This window comes from Onychomys torridus, chromosome 16 (assembly GCF_903995425.1).
Source record: "Onychomys torridus chromosome 16, mOncTor1.1, whole genome shotgun sequence".
In the NCBI taxonomy this organism is placed as follows: Eukaryota; Metazoa; Chordata; class Mammalia; order Rodentia; family Cricetidae; genus Onychomys; species Onychomys torridus.
The window spans coordinates 5,489,024-5,505,742 of NC_050458.1; the positions used below are offsets into that span (position 1 = coordinate 5,489,024).

The 16,719-nt window shown below is 42.8% G+C and overlaps 1 protein-coding gene across 2 annotated transcripts in view; it reads right to left on the reverse strand.

Moving 5' to 3' along the window:
• Ubr5 (ubiquitin protein ligase E3 component n-recognin 5) overlaps window positions 1-16,719 on the reverse strand; it is a 116,423-nt gene that overhangs the window by 48,121 nt on the left and 51,583 nt on the right. For both annotated transcript variants that reach the window (XM_036208260.1, XM_036208259.1), the window contains exons 10-20: window positions 15,219-15,335; window positions 15,026-15,136; window positions 13,701-13,855; window positions 12,754-12,871; window positions 8,723-8,907; window positions 7,759-7,868; window positions 6,983-7,095; window positions 3,651-3,794; window positions 3,453-3,564; window positions 3,092-3,246; window positions 2,550-2,747 (exon numbers count right to left, since the gene is read on the reverse strand). In XM_036208260.1, coding sequence (XP_036064153.1) covers window positions 2,550-2,747; window positions 3,092-3,246; window positions 3,453-3,564; window positions 3,651-3,794; window positions 6,983-7,095; window positions 7,759-7,868; window positions 8,723-8,907; window positions 12,754-12,871; window positions 13,701-13,855; window positions 15,026-15,136; window positions 15,219-15,335 — 1,518 coding nt within the window. The remainder of the gene's footprint in view (window positions 1-2,549; window positions 2,748-3,091; window positions 3,247-3,452; window positions 3,565-3,650; window positions 3,795-6,982; window positions 7,096-7,758; window positions 7,869-8,722; window positions 8,908-12,753; window positions 12,872-13,700; window positions 13,856-15,025; window positions 15,137-15,218; window positions 15,336-16,719) is intronic.

Consider the following 16,719-nt stretch of genomic DNA (forward strand, 5'->3'; position numbering starts at 1 on the left):
CTGAATGGGACAGTGACACCCTGGTATTTTTACTAATAAATGAATGGGACAGTGACACCCTGGCATTTTTACTAATAACTGAATGGGACAGTGACACCCTGGTATTTTACCCAAGCTCTCAAATGACGGCACTAGCAATATTGATGGTCAGACAATTAAGCAAAGGATGTAGATTTTATTCCAACTTACTCTCACCTCATGGCTGTAGAAGTTACACTTCGGGGCCCAGGAGAAGGCTCAGAAGGTCAAAAGCACTTGCCACCAAGTGTGACCACCTAAGCTCAATCAATCCCCAAGGCTCAAATGGTGAAAAGAACCAACTCCCACAAGTTACCCTCTGCCTCCCAGTATCACGTACATAAACAATAATAAAGGTGTATATTTACGTTGTGGTACACGGAACACAAAACTTTGAACTCTTTAGGAATTGTGATAGGGTGTAATTTCTAAAAGAGAAAATAGATCTAACTATCAAAGACGTAACAGTGCTCCAAGGTGTGCACAGAAAATATCATTAGCTCTCTCACAGCACAAAGAAGCACTTCATGGGACACAGAATTGGCTCAGCAGTTAAAAACACATGATGCTCTTGCAGAGAACCGAGTCAGTTCCCAGTACCCACAGCCCTCTGTAATTCCAGTTCCAGGGGATCTGACATTCTACTCTGGCCTCCTCAGGCACCAGGAAAGCATACACTGCACAAAGATGCCTGCAAACACTAGTACACGTATAAAAACAAATCTTTTAAACAAACACACACAAAAACAGTACAAAGTTAAAACCTTTTTTTGGATTGAACATTGAATAAAATAGAAAGCACTTGTTTTATCTTAAAAAGCAAGCTCATTATTTGTAACTTTTACTAGAAACAAGCAGATATGTATGGGAATACAGAGGGACAAGGAAAAGGACAATTTGCCAGGAAACTGCCTTCAATAAAGTCTCCCTCCCCAAACTTTATGGGGAAGAAGAGGGGCCGCTGTCCACACTGAGAATGTAATTCTTAAAAGTACTTGGGACATGTGAGAAAGACTGCTCTAACTGTGGGATTGACTACCACTCGGGGTAAACTTCCACCATAATGCTCACAAGTCTCTCCAAAACCCAAGCACAGCACTTGAGCGACACACGCTTTTTCACTGTTAGTACACTGCTATGATACAGTCACTTGGCTGGCATCAACAACTCTACAGGAGTTTTCATCATCAACCTGCTAGACCTAGCATGGTCTCACACTATGATCACCATGCTTAGCTATGCTGCCCTAGAGCAAAAGGCACAGGGAATTAAAAACAAAAAGCAAACAAATCTGTAGCTCTGCTCGCGCCACATGCAAATCACTCCATTTTGTTCTGTCTCTTAGTTTTCTGGCTTATGTTTTTCTTTTTCCTTCTCCATTGTGCACATAGATGTGTGACAGACCCCCTCAAGGTCCTATGTCTAACCCTAACCTCTTAAATGTCTTTAGATGTTCCTCCATAAATAACAGCTTCTTCTTGGAAACCTTTGGGCTGTGGTGACAGCTCAGCAGTTCAAGGTGCTTTGGTCATGGAATCCTGACAACTTTAGCTCCACCTCTACACCCCAAGTAAGAGAAGCAGCGCCACAGAGCTTTGAGTGCCGACCTCCAAATGTGCTCCATGGCACACAAGGACAGACACAAACATAAACAAATAAACAATTTTTAATCAACAACAAAAAAACAAGACCTTTTGCTTTCTTTCTGATTTTGATCTCTTGCATTTATTTAGCCATCAGCAAATTTTGCTGATTCTACTTGCAAAACCAAATCTAAGACATCCAGAACCTTATCACTTTTTAGCCACAATTCTGCCTTCTGGTCAAATCACCAAGCTAACCAACACAGCTACTTTAAACACCTCCTAACCCCATCGCTCCATCCCCGCTTTGCCTAAATCCACCTGTTTCTCCTTCCTTCAAGTCTATCAAATCTGTCCCTCTTTCCTGTTTTTCTTTGTATCTAACTTGGACTATACACTAGCCGTTATCTGATTCTTTAAACATCTCTTTTCTGTCCATTCTTCCCTAAAACGCCAACAGTTTGTTACTAATCTTTTAAATAAAAATGCCGTTCACCACCTCAAAATTCTCCTATTGGTACTCACTCAGTTCAGGCACCTCAGGCAAGGACACAAGTCACCCTGTGTCCTCCTCTCCAGGCTTACCACCTGCTACTCTAACCAATACAATCTGCACCTCTTGGCTAAATGCATTTTTCTAGCATTAATCAGATTCTTAAAGACGACACCTGGTACCACAGACAGCAATCCCCTCTCTTGCCGCTCTCACAGATACCACTTCCTCAAAAGTTTTCTATAGTCAGTCAGATTTTCATCCCTGACCACTGTGCTATCCCAACAGCATATATGCCTTAATTTTTAAAACAAAATTCTACCATAATCACTGACTTGTCTCTGTTCTATTAATAAACTATTTGCTCTTATAGGGAAGGGACAAGAATTTTCAAGAATTTTATCAGTATTTCTTCTGAATTAAAATGCCAAGACTATATTCCAAAGTTAAATTACCTCTACAGCCATGATGATAATAGCAGCTTTCTTTTTGATTGTTGAATTAGCAGGAAGATTTATTAAAGAATGCACACCCATCCCAAGACTGCTAATTGGTGGAAGATCAAGCCAGTCAGGATCCCTGATTCCTCCCATGCAATCTTTGGCCATTGGGTAGATAGTACCATTTCCATCTCGAAGAATAATAGGAGATTCCTACAATGAATGAAAAATAATAATGCTTGATCCCAATAAAAAATGATTATACAAACCTACTGTGACCATGCTTGCCAAAATTCTAAGTACTTAGGAGGATAAAATATAACAGTGTAAGCATTCAGCCTAAGGTAGAGACCCTTATCAACTCCCCCTCTCTAAAAAAGGAAGGAAAAAAGGAGGGTGAGAGTAAATATTGACTTCATAATATGTGTATTTATTTTCAAAAAAACTACTCTCATAATAGAATGTGCTCAATGTTTTTAATTCTCTAGTAGGCAAACCCTAAGTGGCACAAGATGCCAGTCTTGTATCTGTTCTTAGAAAGTAAAATGGACTCCTACCTGTCCAGCAGTGAAAATAGCTACACTCCTCTCATTCTGACCAAGAAAAGCAGTGCTGCTTGTCGGGAAGTTATTTTCTTGTTCGGCTTTTCCTGTAGCAAGATCAAAGATACAGTACCGTACCCAGTTTCCTGTCTTCAAAACAGCATGGACACCTTTCAAAGACACATAAATGAAAAAAATAAAAGAAAAACCTTACACATTGGCATCTACTAAATCTTAACCTCTGCAACAACAGTTGTGAATAAATCAGCCACATCTGATGGATTAGGCTACATGTCGTGACAAGAATGGTCAAGTCACCAAACAACTTTATCCCAGATGCAGCAGATGTAAGGTGGAGAGAGACCTGAGCCCTCACCTTTGGAGTCCACATTCACTGCTAGTATTTCAGTCTTCTCTGGTATGCACAGCTTTTTCGGGGTCCTCTGAAAACAGTCGGGAACTTTGGGTGTGCCACCAGTTTTGACAACCTGCCAACAACAAAGGGCATTTTACTTTCACTGTAACAAACTCAGTGAGTCATCCCAGAAGTCACTGAGAACCCCTGTAAAAATACCTGTAGTTCATCAATTCTAAGTAGCCTGCAGTCCTGCAGGAGCGAAGAAGGGTCAGCATCCGGGCCAGAGCTGTTCGGACAGTTCGTGTTACTGGATGTTCCTGGAAACTTTACAGCAACATAGGCACCATCCACCTTTAGCACCTGGAAACAAGAGGCAGATACAATGAGTAAACATTAAAAACAGTTCCTATGAAATTAACATGAAAATTCTGCTTTCCAAATTGACTTAATACTAAAGACACTTAAGTCCTTATAAGTATGTATCCTCAGTGAGCATGACGTTGTTACATTAACCTGAACCTGCTAGCATATCCACATTCAAGACTAAAGGAGCCACTGCTGACCAGACCTCTCAGCCTCCTCTACGACTATAAGCAGCATACGTGACAGAATGTTCTTTGTTTCATTTGTCACGTATCCTAGGCTGGTCTTCACTATGCAGCTAAGTGGGACCTTGAATAATTTCTGGATCCTTCTGCCTCTACCTCCCAAGTGATAAGATTACAGATAAACCCGGCCTGGCCCTTTTTGCATCCATGTAAGTCAGCAGCCTAGAAAATTGCAAAGCTCGCCTTTAGCCTACCGGTGGGTTAAGACTTCTGTTGGTCTTTTCTGTGTCGAACAGACAGATTGCAAGCCCAGCAACACTTAGAGATCTTTGGCAACAGTTAACTCTGCTGCTCTCATACGACTGAGCCTATATGATAATGAGTATTCAGAGACGGGTAATGCCTGGGGGGCGCTCACCAACCTAAGACAGAATGCCTGTGTGACCTGGACAGGTGTCTCCATGATGGGTAAGGTGACCTGCTGACGTCCCACACAACCTAAGTCAGAAGCTCAATTTTTAGTAAGAGGGGGGGACCTGTAGGACCCTGGCCCCCGTTTTGGGTAACTGTTGCCTTGCTTGCTGACCTTGATCTTAATATCCTCCCTATGCTAATTCCCTGCGAGATTCCACCCTCCTGAATGCTTAAGGGAAGTTCCTTGTCTGTGTATCCAACATATTGGACATTAACAGCTTAGATGCAAGATTGTAAAACATCAGGAGCGAAGTTGGAGATTTAGCTCAATGGCAGGCCCGGGGTTCGATCCTCAGCTTCCAAAAAAAAAAAAAAAAAATCAGAAGCAAACTTTTGTCCTCTGGGGTTCTCCCATTGTGCTGTAAGCCTGTATTTAAGACCACCCCCCTCCTTCAATAAACGGCATGCGGCATTCGAAGGGAGGAGAAGGAGAAGGAAGGAGGAGAAGACGGAGAAGGAGGAGAAGAAAGAAGAAGAGGAGGAAGAACAGGAAGAAGAGGAAGAGGAGGAGGAGGGGGTCAAGATCATGATGGGGAAACCCACAGAGACAGCTGACAGGTGGTGCTAGTTGGAGCTCACTGACTCTGGACTGACAGTTCGGGAACCTGCATGGGACTGAACTAGGCCCACTGAATGTGGGCAACAGTTGTGTGGCTTGATCTGTTTGTGGGGTCCCTGGCAGCAGGACCAGGACTTATCCCAGGTGCATGAAATGACTTTTTAGAGCCCATTCCCTGTGGTGGGATACCTTGCTCAGCCTTGATACAATGGAGAGGAGCTAGGCTCTCCTTCAACTTGGTATGCCAGACTTTGTTGACTACCATGGGAGGCCTTACCCACTCTGAGGAGTGGATGGGGGTAGAGTGGGAGGGAGGTGAGGAGGCGAGAGAAGGGGAGGGAGGGGGAACTGGGGTTGGTATGTAAAATGAAAAAAATTTTAATAAATATATATTTAAATACAAAAAAAGAAAATTGCAAAGCTCTTCAAATGGGATTAGCATGACTGAGGACATGGCTTCTTCTTCTTCTTCTTCTTCTTCTTATTATTATTATTATTTTATTTAATAAGTTTAAATTTCCAGATACATAACTCGCGGCCACACTGCTGTCAAACTGGGGATGGGCTCATATGCAGACAGACAAGTCAGGACATTTGAATCTCACCTCTTCTACTTAATACTTACAAGTTTAAACCAGTGTGAATTCAAGTGAAACTAAAGTTAATGAAAAAGCCTTCATAAGAAAGGCCTGTATAAATTGTAGATGTTGGTTTATCATCTATTTCCATTATGTACAAATGAAAACCATATTTTCAACAGTCATCCTATTTTAGAAAACTAAAAAGCAATTAAAAAAAAACACAACTCCTCAATTTGTAGATTTTCTCTACTTGTAGGAATATTTAAAATATGAACCAAGGATAAAGGATTAATTAATAGCATTCAAGCAAATGGCTTCTATTTACTTGGCTTCTTGGAAGGAAAATCTTCAGGAGGAAAAGAGAAAACAGAGTTTTCATACAGAGCAATGCTTCGTGTTAGGAATCATCCCCATCTGCAGTCTCACAGATCCAGTAAAGACTGGATCCAAAGCAATGGATGGGGGGGGGGGGGGGGGGAGAAATGGCCTAGCAGCTGAGAGCACATGCTTCATAATCATAAGGACCAATGCATATGTAACACAGTAAGCATCCTGCAAGGGCCTGAAACTCTAGTTCCAAGGGATTCAGCACACAGGACACACACACACACACACACTTGCACACACTCATGTGAGTGTACATACACCTCACAAATAATCTTATTTTAAAAAAAATAATGTATCACTCTTCAACTTTTTTGTACATGTAAAATTATCCCAAATTAACCTAAAAACAAAACATCACCCTCAAATACTCAAGGCATATATGACGGCTATTCTTGGCAGTCAAAACTTGACTACATCTGGAATTAACTGGAACTCAAGGGGCTGGTATACCTATGAGGAATTTTTTCTTAATTAAATCACTTTAAGTGGGAAGACCCACTTTTAATCTGGATCTTTGAGCTGAGAAGCTGCACCTGTAACCCAGATCTTTTGAAGGAGGAAAAGCCACCTTTAATCTGGGCTATACCTTCTGCTAGCAGCCTTCATAAAGGATAGGAAAGAACAAAGCTCTTCACTTGCTTGCTCTCACTGGCAGGCTCCTTTCCTTCACTGGCATTAAAGCCCACTTCTTCACAGGACTCCAGTGCAGACCTGCTAGCAGCCAGCCTCATGGACTGAACATGGACTGGATTCTTGGACCTTCCATTGGTAGATAGCCATTGCTGGATTAGCTGGACCCCTAGAGATAGAGAGCCTTGACTAATACAGCACAGCATCATCTCTTCACCTTCAGTGACACAAAATTGAGACTAAAGGAACCACAGAAGGAGATAATCTAAAGGCTGCCTTGAAGAAAGGGGTCTCAGACACTAACATTGAAATCCTCAAGTAACCAAAATGAGGCAGTCAGTAACTAACTCTCATCTATACTGAACAAACCTTGCCAACAGGAACATTCTTGACATCTTCAACAAACACAACTTCCCGTAGAGACCACTGCTCTTCATTCACCTTTTCCTCTTCCTTCGGGGCAGGAGTTGATCGACGTCGTTCTTAGACAACAACAAAAATGTTAAGTACCAAAAAGAAAACAAAAACAAAATCTTTACAGAGTCCATCTAGGCACACCAGTAATGATGTTCATACAGGAACATAGAAACCCCCCCCACACACACACATATACTTCAATAAACTAGTAGTAAATAAAGAAGGGCTACAACTGGTTACTGCCTAACTATACTAAGATCACTACAAACTGAGATGAGCCGAAATGTGGGCATGCCAACATTTAAAAAGGAGTATCTGCTATATTCTTCTTAAAACCACCATACGACTTCAAAGTGTGACTTTCAAGGAGCTTAAAATCCAAGGCACAGTTCTAAGCCTAGCTTTATAAATTCTATAAATCCTAAGTAAAAGTTGAAATCACGTCATAACCAATATACAAAATAATGAGTCTCAAAAAGACCCGGAATATACATAGAGTGGGTAGTGGGTTATCTCCTCTGTTGACTATAACTGTCAAGAACAACTAGACAATGAACTGTAAACACTGTCTTTCCACTTCAACAAAGTTGTACAACAACAACAACACAGCAAGGGAACACACACCATCTATACAAAAGGTTTTTCAACGCTCTTGTGGACGAGCCAGACAAGCAGCACTGGCAGGCACACTGCTGTCTGCTCGGGCCTGCAGTGCCCGTGAGACTTACTGTAGGGCATTGACGCACTGCTGGCGATTGACGAGGCATCGCTGCAGGTGGAAGCTGGGGATGGAGGAGGACCCATTTCTGTTTTGACTGGCTCCTGCTTACTCTCGGGCCTAAAGTGAGAAAAGCACTCTCCTTATAATTAGGAATAAAACAAAACCTTTCAAACAATTTATTGAAACAAGTTTGTAAGGGAGGGGAAAAGTCTTATTCAATGGCTATAGTCTTAAAATAAGTTTTAGGCCAAGTATCAACATAATTAGGAGGCCCACCTATTTAAAAAAAAAACACTAAAATTATAAATCTTAAGTATTAGTGTGATAGGTTTAATTTCTTAAGAGAGCATATTTTTAGCTTACTGACAAACCCCTGTGCTTCTGAGTTTCAGCCTGCACTTGTAACATCAGAAAAGATGTCACAAGTTAAAGAATTTATAATCATTACATCAGAATTCTGAACAGCTGTATATATGGTATGAGCACATCATTTTCCAATGTACCAAAATTTAGCAAAAGAAAACACTCTTCCATGTTAGAATGATGGTAACACATTGTTATCAGGCGAAAGGTTCCGTGACAAATTCACTGCACAGGAGAAGAGCGAACGCGGGCCTAACAGTAAGGCGGACCACGGTAGAGCTACGCAACACCTGCCAAGAACACAAGCTAACGACCCCCCACCCACCCCACCCCACCCCAAAAAAGGCATCAAGAAAGAATACTGCCGTGTTATTCTGATCACACAAGAACTGTATGTAATTTAGGGCTGGAGACTGCTGAGCCGTCAAGAGCGCTTACTGTTCTTCCAGGGGACCTGGCTTGGCTTTCACACACACAGCCAAGCACAGCACTCGTACAAATCACATACAAACTGCCTCACACAAAGAAAGCTCAGCAATGGCTTGCGACACACCGAAGCCCCGGGACTCACTTTGTTTCAATGGTCACACCGAAGCCCCGGGACTCACTTTGTTTCAATGGTCTTGCTGGCTTTTTCCATGCTTCTCAGGCTCTCTGGAGACCGCAGTTGAAACCGGCAGCTGTCATTCATATTCCAAACTGACTCCATTAAGACACCGACTTTAGGAATCCCAGCACTGATTGAAAATGCGACTGCTCCAGCATGATAAAGAGGATTATTTCTTAAGCACACCTGGCAAACAAAAGAAATCACAAGCAGGATGATGTACAAACTATGACAATCAGTTCCAGTGTATGCAAAAGTGGGCGGGCGTCCTGTGTTTTCCAACATGAGCGACACTCAACAAGGGCCTATACTGTACCCTTCTCATCCAATCCTCTGTTCCCACTCCTAAGAACAGTGACATCAGCATGTCTGCTAGCAACGCATGATTAAAGCTCACTCAGCCAGTGTCAGCCATCCCACTGAAGGAAAAGCCAACAGAAAAGGCAGGAGAAACTGGAAACAGCACACTTCAAACTAAAACATGAAAAAGAAACTATACTTTTCTTTGTTTCCTGCCACCGTGAGCTGTTTCTTCCTGAATTCTGATGTTCATAGGCTCTAATACATGTCTCTCAGTGGGCACTGTAACTTTAAAAGGAGCAGGGTATGGCAGCTCAGACCTACAATCCCAGCACTCAGAAGGCTGCCTCATCAAAGCCAGAGTAAGATTCCTAATAAACCAACAAACAAAAGAGTTTAAACAAGCTCAGGTGTCCATAACCTGTACACTTCTCAATGTCAACTGAAGGACCTGTATATGAAGGGCAGTATATGAAAGGACCTGGTAGAACTAAGGCTGTGCTCTACAGCTGGAAACCGCCAGAGGCTCCGTGCACTTGTGTACTGAAAGCTGGCCTCTACAGTGACACTGTCCCACAAACCACCATGGTGGCTTAGTCCTCCTTGAGGACAATTACACATGGCCAACTATAGTGTTAGGCATAAATAAAGAGTCTCAAAAGGAACAGTAATCTGTACACCATCTGCCAGCACAGCCCAAACCAGCCACTACGGGGTGTGTTCCCACCTACCTTCCCTCATCCCTCTCTCCCCAACCTTTACTAACTGTACCTACCTAATTCATAGAAAAAACGTTTCATGCCAGGCATGGTGGTGCATCTTTTTAATCCTAGCACACAGGAGGAAGAGGCAGGAAGGACCATCTCCAAAGTTTAAGCCCAACCTAGTTTATATATAGCAAGTTGCAAGCCAAGCTCCAGGGCAGTCAAAGCTTCAAGGTGAAACCCCCATCTCAAAAAATAATTAAAACTCCCCTAACTTCCCTTAATAAACTCCAACTTTGCTTCACTTTAAAAAATAAAATTTTCCAGACAGTGGTGGCACACACCTTTAATCCCAGCCCTTGAGAGGCAATGGCAGGCAGAACTATGTGAGTTCAAGGCCAGCCTGGTCTACAGAGTGAGGTCCAGGACAGGCAGGCTCACACACAGAAAAACCCTGTCTCAAAAACCAAAAATAAAATCTAGTAAAAGCTTAGAGACCAATAAATGTTCAATAAAAATACTATAATCAAAATCAAAACATGGATTATTATTAACTGAAATTATGTACTGGCACTTTATTATAATAAATGTATCTTACAGACAAGGAGTAAATCCTAGTCTGGGCCAAATTTCCTATTTGGTAACTACAGATTCTAACTATTAGGCTCTATGGATGCAAGTGAAGTTAATCAACACCAGGTCGTACTGATGTCAGCAAATTAGTGTTGTTGGTCTCTGTGGCTCCATAAACAAAACCTTAGTTGTACCTCAAGGTACTTTGAAGCGTTCCATCGCTCAGCAGTATCTTACTAGTTTATTTTACTGAAAACGTTTCCTTTGGGCTCGAGAGATGGCTCTCAACAATTAAGAGCATCACTGGGGCCCAACATCCACACGACAGCTCACACCAACCAACTGGACTGCCAGTGCAGGAGCCCAGCTCCTCTCCTGGCCTCCTCCAGCACCAGGCACACACATGATGTAATACACACATGCAAGCAAAGTAGTCAAACACATGAAATAAAAACAGCGAAATCAGCCGGGCGGTGGTGGCACATGCCTTTAATCCCAGCACTCGGAGGCAGAGCCAGGCCAATCTCTGTGAGTTCAAGGCCAGCCTGGTCTACAGAGCGAGATTCAGGACAGGCACCAAAACTACACAGAGAAACCTTGTCTTGAAAAACCAAAACCCAAACCAAACAAACAAAACCCAGCTAAATCTAAAAATAAAAGTCCTGAACCTTTTCCCCCTTAGAGTGTCTGTATTCCCCACCTTCCCTGCTTGCACTTCGGCACCACTTATTATTGAACAGCTGCTGTACTATTGAAATTCAGTCAATAATAATGTTGAAACTGGAATTTGAACAGAACAGGGGAAGGGGGGCTCCTATAGGAGAGAAGCTTTAGTAAATAGTGAAAAATAAATATGTCCAGACAGTGGGCATTTCCATTTGGAAAGCAAACCACACTTGGAACAAGACAGCCATGAACTAGGGGGCGGTGGAAGACAGAGCCACAAACAGAGCTAGTAGTTAAAGCTGGGGTCCAGTAGTGCCAGTTTCTTAAGACAAAGGGGTAGGGTGACGTACCTCAGGTGTTGCGGAAAAACCTGAAATGAAAATGCTACCTGAGAACCAGGGCAGCACACCATACACTAAAAACCCATCTGTCCGACGGCCCACGGACCATGCCTTTTCTCCTTCCAACACTTACTATGGTTTATAAATACTGAATTTTATAAGAATAAATCTCCATCAGACCTGATCTCAGGACATCAATGTCCCAACAACCTCCCAGTTCTGTGGGTTTTCTCATTTTAATAGTCAGTAAGTATGCAGGTTATTACAATTGAAAACCTTTAACTGTAAAAGAATAGTCACAATATCAGTGAAATAGTCTACAGTTATATTTAAGAGTTTTACTTTTTTTTTATTTAATTTAATTAATTTATTTGTTTTTTGGAGCTGAGGACCAAACCCAGGGCCCAAGCGCTCTACCACTGAGCTAAATCCCCAACCCCAAGAGTTTTACTTTTAAATGTATTTGTGTGTCTGTGTGTGATCAGATGCACGAGTGCTGGTTCAATCACCTAGAGCTGGAGTTAGAGGGAGCTGGGAGCTGCCCATCCTCTGCCATAGGACATGTCCTTCTTAACCACTGAGCTCTTCCCACTCCAGCCTGCTCAGTCTTACATGTTATTCTGTGCACGTGCTTGTGTGTGCACATGTGCCCTGGTGTTGAGTGTGGAGCGTATGGACATGTTATTCTGTGCACATGCACCCTGATGTTGAGTGTGGAGCGTATGGACATGTTATTCTGTGCACATGCGTGTGTGTGCACGTGTGCCCTGGTGTTGAGTGTGGAGCGTATGGAGGATAATTCGGTGCAGCCCCCTCACTCCTTCCGTTCTGTAAGCCCCAAGATTCAAACTCGGGTCATGACAGCAGAAGGCTGAGCCACCTCGACAGCCCATTTCTACTAACCCCTTAGTGTCTTCTCCTTCATTCAAACTGCTAGGCTCTGGAGGAGGCCTTCAGAGATTATCCACTGACTAAAGAATGAAAGGAGCATGGGCCCTGCAGGAGGCCGTACACTTTGAAAAGCACTTTCTAGTGTCCCATCACAGAGCCCTGAAACAACATCTGTAGAAATGCAAGGAAGGATCGGACACCACCTCTTCCTGACAATGCCACCCAGAGCAGTCTGCCACCCTGCTCCCTCTCAGACTGCCCTGGGCTGTCAGTCACGCCCAGCCTGTCCCCAGGACAACCTCAACCAGCATTCCTGGAGGGTCACTGCAGGCTCCACACTGAAAAAGGACTATCCAGTTCTTAAAGCCGGGGGAATAAAGGAGCTCAGCTCCACAGGAAAACCGCATAAAGACACAAGACCAGAATCTGCAATGACTGCTGTAAGAAAAAGGCAAAGCTATGAGATACCTACGCGTGCCACTGGAACCCACGACACAACAGCACTCAGTATAATAAACATGCTTGTTAAGAGCAACTGCTCGTCAAAGCCGAGTTACCTGAGTTCCAACGGTGATATTTGGCATGGAGGAAATACCAGCACTGGATTTGGGCTTTTTATTTTTTGCTCTAGCTTTCTCTAACATTTTCTTCCTTTGACTAAAAGGGACAACACCCCTGAAAGGAAAACCACAGACTGGTCAAGAAAACAGCAAAGAAGCCCATTAAATAAATCTAAAATTGGGGTTGGGGATTTAGCTCAATGGTAGAGCGCTTGCCTAGCAAGTGCCAGGCCCTGGGTTTGGTCCTCAGCTCTGGCAAAAAAAAAAAAAAAAAAAAAAAAAAGGCCGGGCGGTGGTGGCGCCCGCCTTTAATCCCTGCACTCAGGAGGCAGAGGCAGGTGGATCTCTGTGAGTTCGAGGCCAACCTGGGCTACAGAGTGAGTTCCAGGACAGGCACCAAAGCTACACAGAGAAACCGTCTTGAAAAAACAAAACGCCAAAACCAAAAAAAACTACAGAAAATAAAACCAATATCCTTTTTACAAATAACCTTTTCTTACAAATAATTACTTTTGATGATCTAAATTTACTGGTATCCCCTGAAAATACAAAGAATAAATTTCAAACCTTATTAACTATATAAAGTTATATAAATGATGAAGAAAAAAATTCATGCAATGAAATTTTAAAATAATTTATGCCCCATAATTTGCAACTGTGTAATAGCAAAGTACATGTGTACATACGGAAGAAAGGATTAAACTACCTGAAAAACTAACTGGACCTGACTATGCGTAGTAGGAGTCTGTATGATTAATTCTGCTTTGTGCTCTCAGGATGTCTGATAACATAGTTGCTAAGGATACACTGTTCGCATAAATTTATTCCTCAGTTTGTTAATGGAACTTCTCTGAAGGGAAATGTGTGTCTCTACAATGACCTCAAAGTGATCCTCTTCTCAAAACTGCTTCCTATGTAATGAGAACCCTGTGAAACATACTTACCACCAATATAAGTTATTCTCCAGCTGGGCACAGGTATAAAGGGCACAGCAGTGTAAAGAAACTATCCGTTCTCCTTGAAGTTCAGAGTAAGTCTGTGCCGTGTGCTCTAACTTAGAAGCCACGGAACTCAGAGTTTCATCCACCCATGTAGCAACCTAAGGAAGATAACAGTAGAGGCTTGAATAAAAGAAGACTCTTTCCAAAAGAACTGTGGTCAACACTATTGTAAGGCATAACGCATTCTATCAACTCCAAGTCTGAAATGTTTGGAGGTTCAATACAACAAAAATAAGTACTTCAGAAAAGGTTTCTGGAGGCTGGAGATGGCTCAGCGATTAAGAGTACTTGCTGTTCTTGCAGAGACCCAGGTTCAGTTCCCACCACACACATGGAGGCTCACAATCATCTATAACTGCAGTTCCAGGAGATCCAGCACCCTCCTCTGACCACCCTGGCCACCTGGCATGCACACGGTGCACCATCACATGTGCAAGCAAGCAAATCACCCACTATACGTATTTTAAAAAATGTAAAGCCTCCTAATTAAAACTCAAACACTTTCTTCACGTGTAAATCAAATTCCTACCATTTCTAAGGCACTAACCAAGACTAAGCACGTTCCTCTTTGGGAGTTGGGAGAGTGAGACAAGTCTAGTACAGTCTAGGCTGACCTCAACCTTGAGATCTCCCAGCTCCAGCACCCCAACTACAAGGACAGTCATGGGCCGCCCGCCCGACTGTTGCTCTAAGAATTTGTAATAGAATTCAACAGCTTTAAAGTCATGCTGATCATCTAAAGTGTGATGTCAGTCTCCAGCCACACCGACCTAACAGGTCTAACCTCATCTGAAGTGAAATGATGCCAGTCTCCAGCCACACCGCCCTACCATGTCTATCCTCATCTGAAGGGGACATCAGCACGTTCAATCAATCTTTCACAGCCTCTTAAGCGCTCTCCCCTGTCTCTTAGCACTTTCCCTCAACAGCAGAAAGCCACTTTAAACGGCTTTTTGACAAGCTGGCAGGATAAGCCACCAGAGCCCACCAAGGTGTGAGGAGAAAACTGATTCTCAAACGCTGTCATCTTACTCCACATGTGCACCATGTGCCCACATGCACACAATTATACTAAGTAATTGTAAATAGTTTCAAAGTTAAATCATGGTATAAATTAGCCAACAAAAAATTGAGACAGGATTATTGTAAGTGTTAAAATGCTTTAAATAGGGTCCTACATCAGAATGAAAGAAGCTGAAAGGGGGCAGAGAAGCACACCACGACTTCAACCATGAAATAAATGTTCGTCAATGCAAAATGGTTCCTACCTTGTTATTTTCAGTGGCTACAGTTGCTCTTATGCTGTTTGCAGACAGGAGGACTATCTTTTCATTGCTCAGCCCCAAAAATGCTGCTCGTGGATGATGTAATGAAGGATTCTTTGAAAGCATAAGGAGAATGATTACTATTCTCATGTTGCTATGTAGAGTTGCTCATCCCCAGATTAACTACAACAAATACCTGGGCGCTCCTGTAGGGCTCAGACTCACTCCATTTCCACTGATAAAGCTCTCCTTTACTGCTGACAGCCAGAAGCTCAGAATACAGAGCCCCAATGCACGCAAATTTTGTTCCATCCTATAAAGTAAAAATAAAACAGAACTATGAATACAAAAACTGCCAAACTCCTTGGTTTAGACACTACTTTTAATCACTATAAATCTAGACGGCTTACATAGGCATATAAACCACAATCTCAAGATCCTCACAATCCTTGGCTCCCTTTCAGGAGCTCATTCCTTCTCCTTCAGCAATGCTGGCCTGCTGCCTGCTTCCAGAACATCACACTAGGACTGCCCTTGCTATTGGCCCCGCCTCCACTTTCCGATAATCCATCCCCCTCCCCGTCTCTCGGTCCCCCCAACTCTGATGTTCTAGCCTTCCTCTCAGCTCATACCACACTGCACAGCCCAGAATATTTAGCAGCCTGAGACAAATGTAAGCTCTTCTTTGCGCTGTAACCTCAGAACAGTCCACAGAAAACACTCAGTAACTGTGCTGAACAGAGTGGAGGTGGAGGCACTAAGACCCTTTCCCGCAGGTCCTTCCAAACTGCTGAAAGCAATGCCCCTATTGGCTTTTTGTGGTAAAAGTTCATTAAATTTTAAGGGGAAAGAAATGTAAGAAGAGTAGGATGCAATTATATCTAAAAACAAAATGAGAAATGAATGTAAATAACAATTGATTATTTTTAACATAAATGACTGACCCAGAAAGTTACCCAGAAACCTCAAAGCAAAGCTTGCAATAACAGAATCTTCCTTCGTCAGATCGACTACACGGCTGACCTAACTTAGGGGTATCTATCAAGGGCTGGAAGCATGGGTTACGCTTCAGAATATACCAAAAGAGCACTGATTTGAATCTTACTGCATCCGCACCAACCCCTTCACTCCAGATAACCTTACAGATGGCATCTGAAGATGACACCCAACAGAACTTAAATTCCTCACGTCACCAAATCCTCTCTTCTCTAAACCATGGGCGTCAGAAGGCCACCACCTGCTTTCCTTGTAGGAAATGCATCACATCTTACCTTTTATATCTCCTCTCAATCCTTTAGCTAAAATTTAATATAATGGCTGGGCAGTGGTGCCACACGCCTTTAATTCCAACACTTAGGAGGCAGAGGCAGGCAGATCTCTGTTGAGTTCGAGGCCAGCTTGGTCTACAGAGTGAGCCCCAAGATAGCCAAGGCTACACAGAGAAACCCTGTCTCAAAACAAACAAACAAACAAACAAACAAAACAACCAATTTATATAATGGAATGGCATCAGCAAAGGGGAATCGAAATCTATGTCCACTTACTTGATGTCAATTATGTTATTTCTCTAAACTCATTTTTCACATCTGAAAAGAACGTATTTTAACAAGTATCTGGGAAGGATGTGAACTAATATGCAAAGTATACGGCACAGGGCCTACTACTGCTTAATCAGATTCAGCTGTGACTGTGCTGCT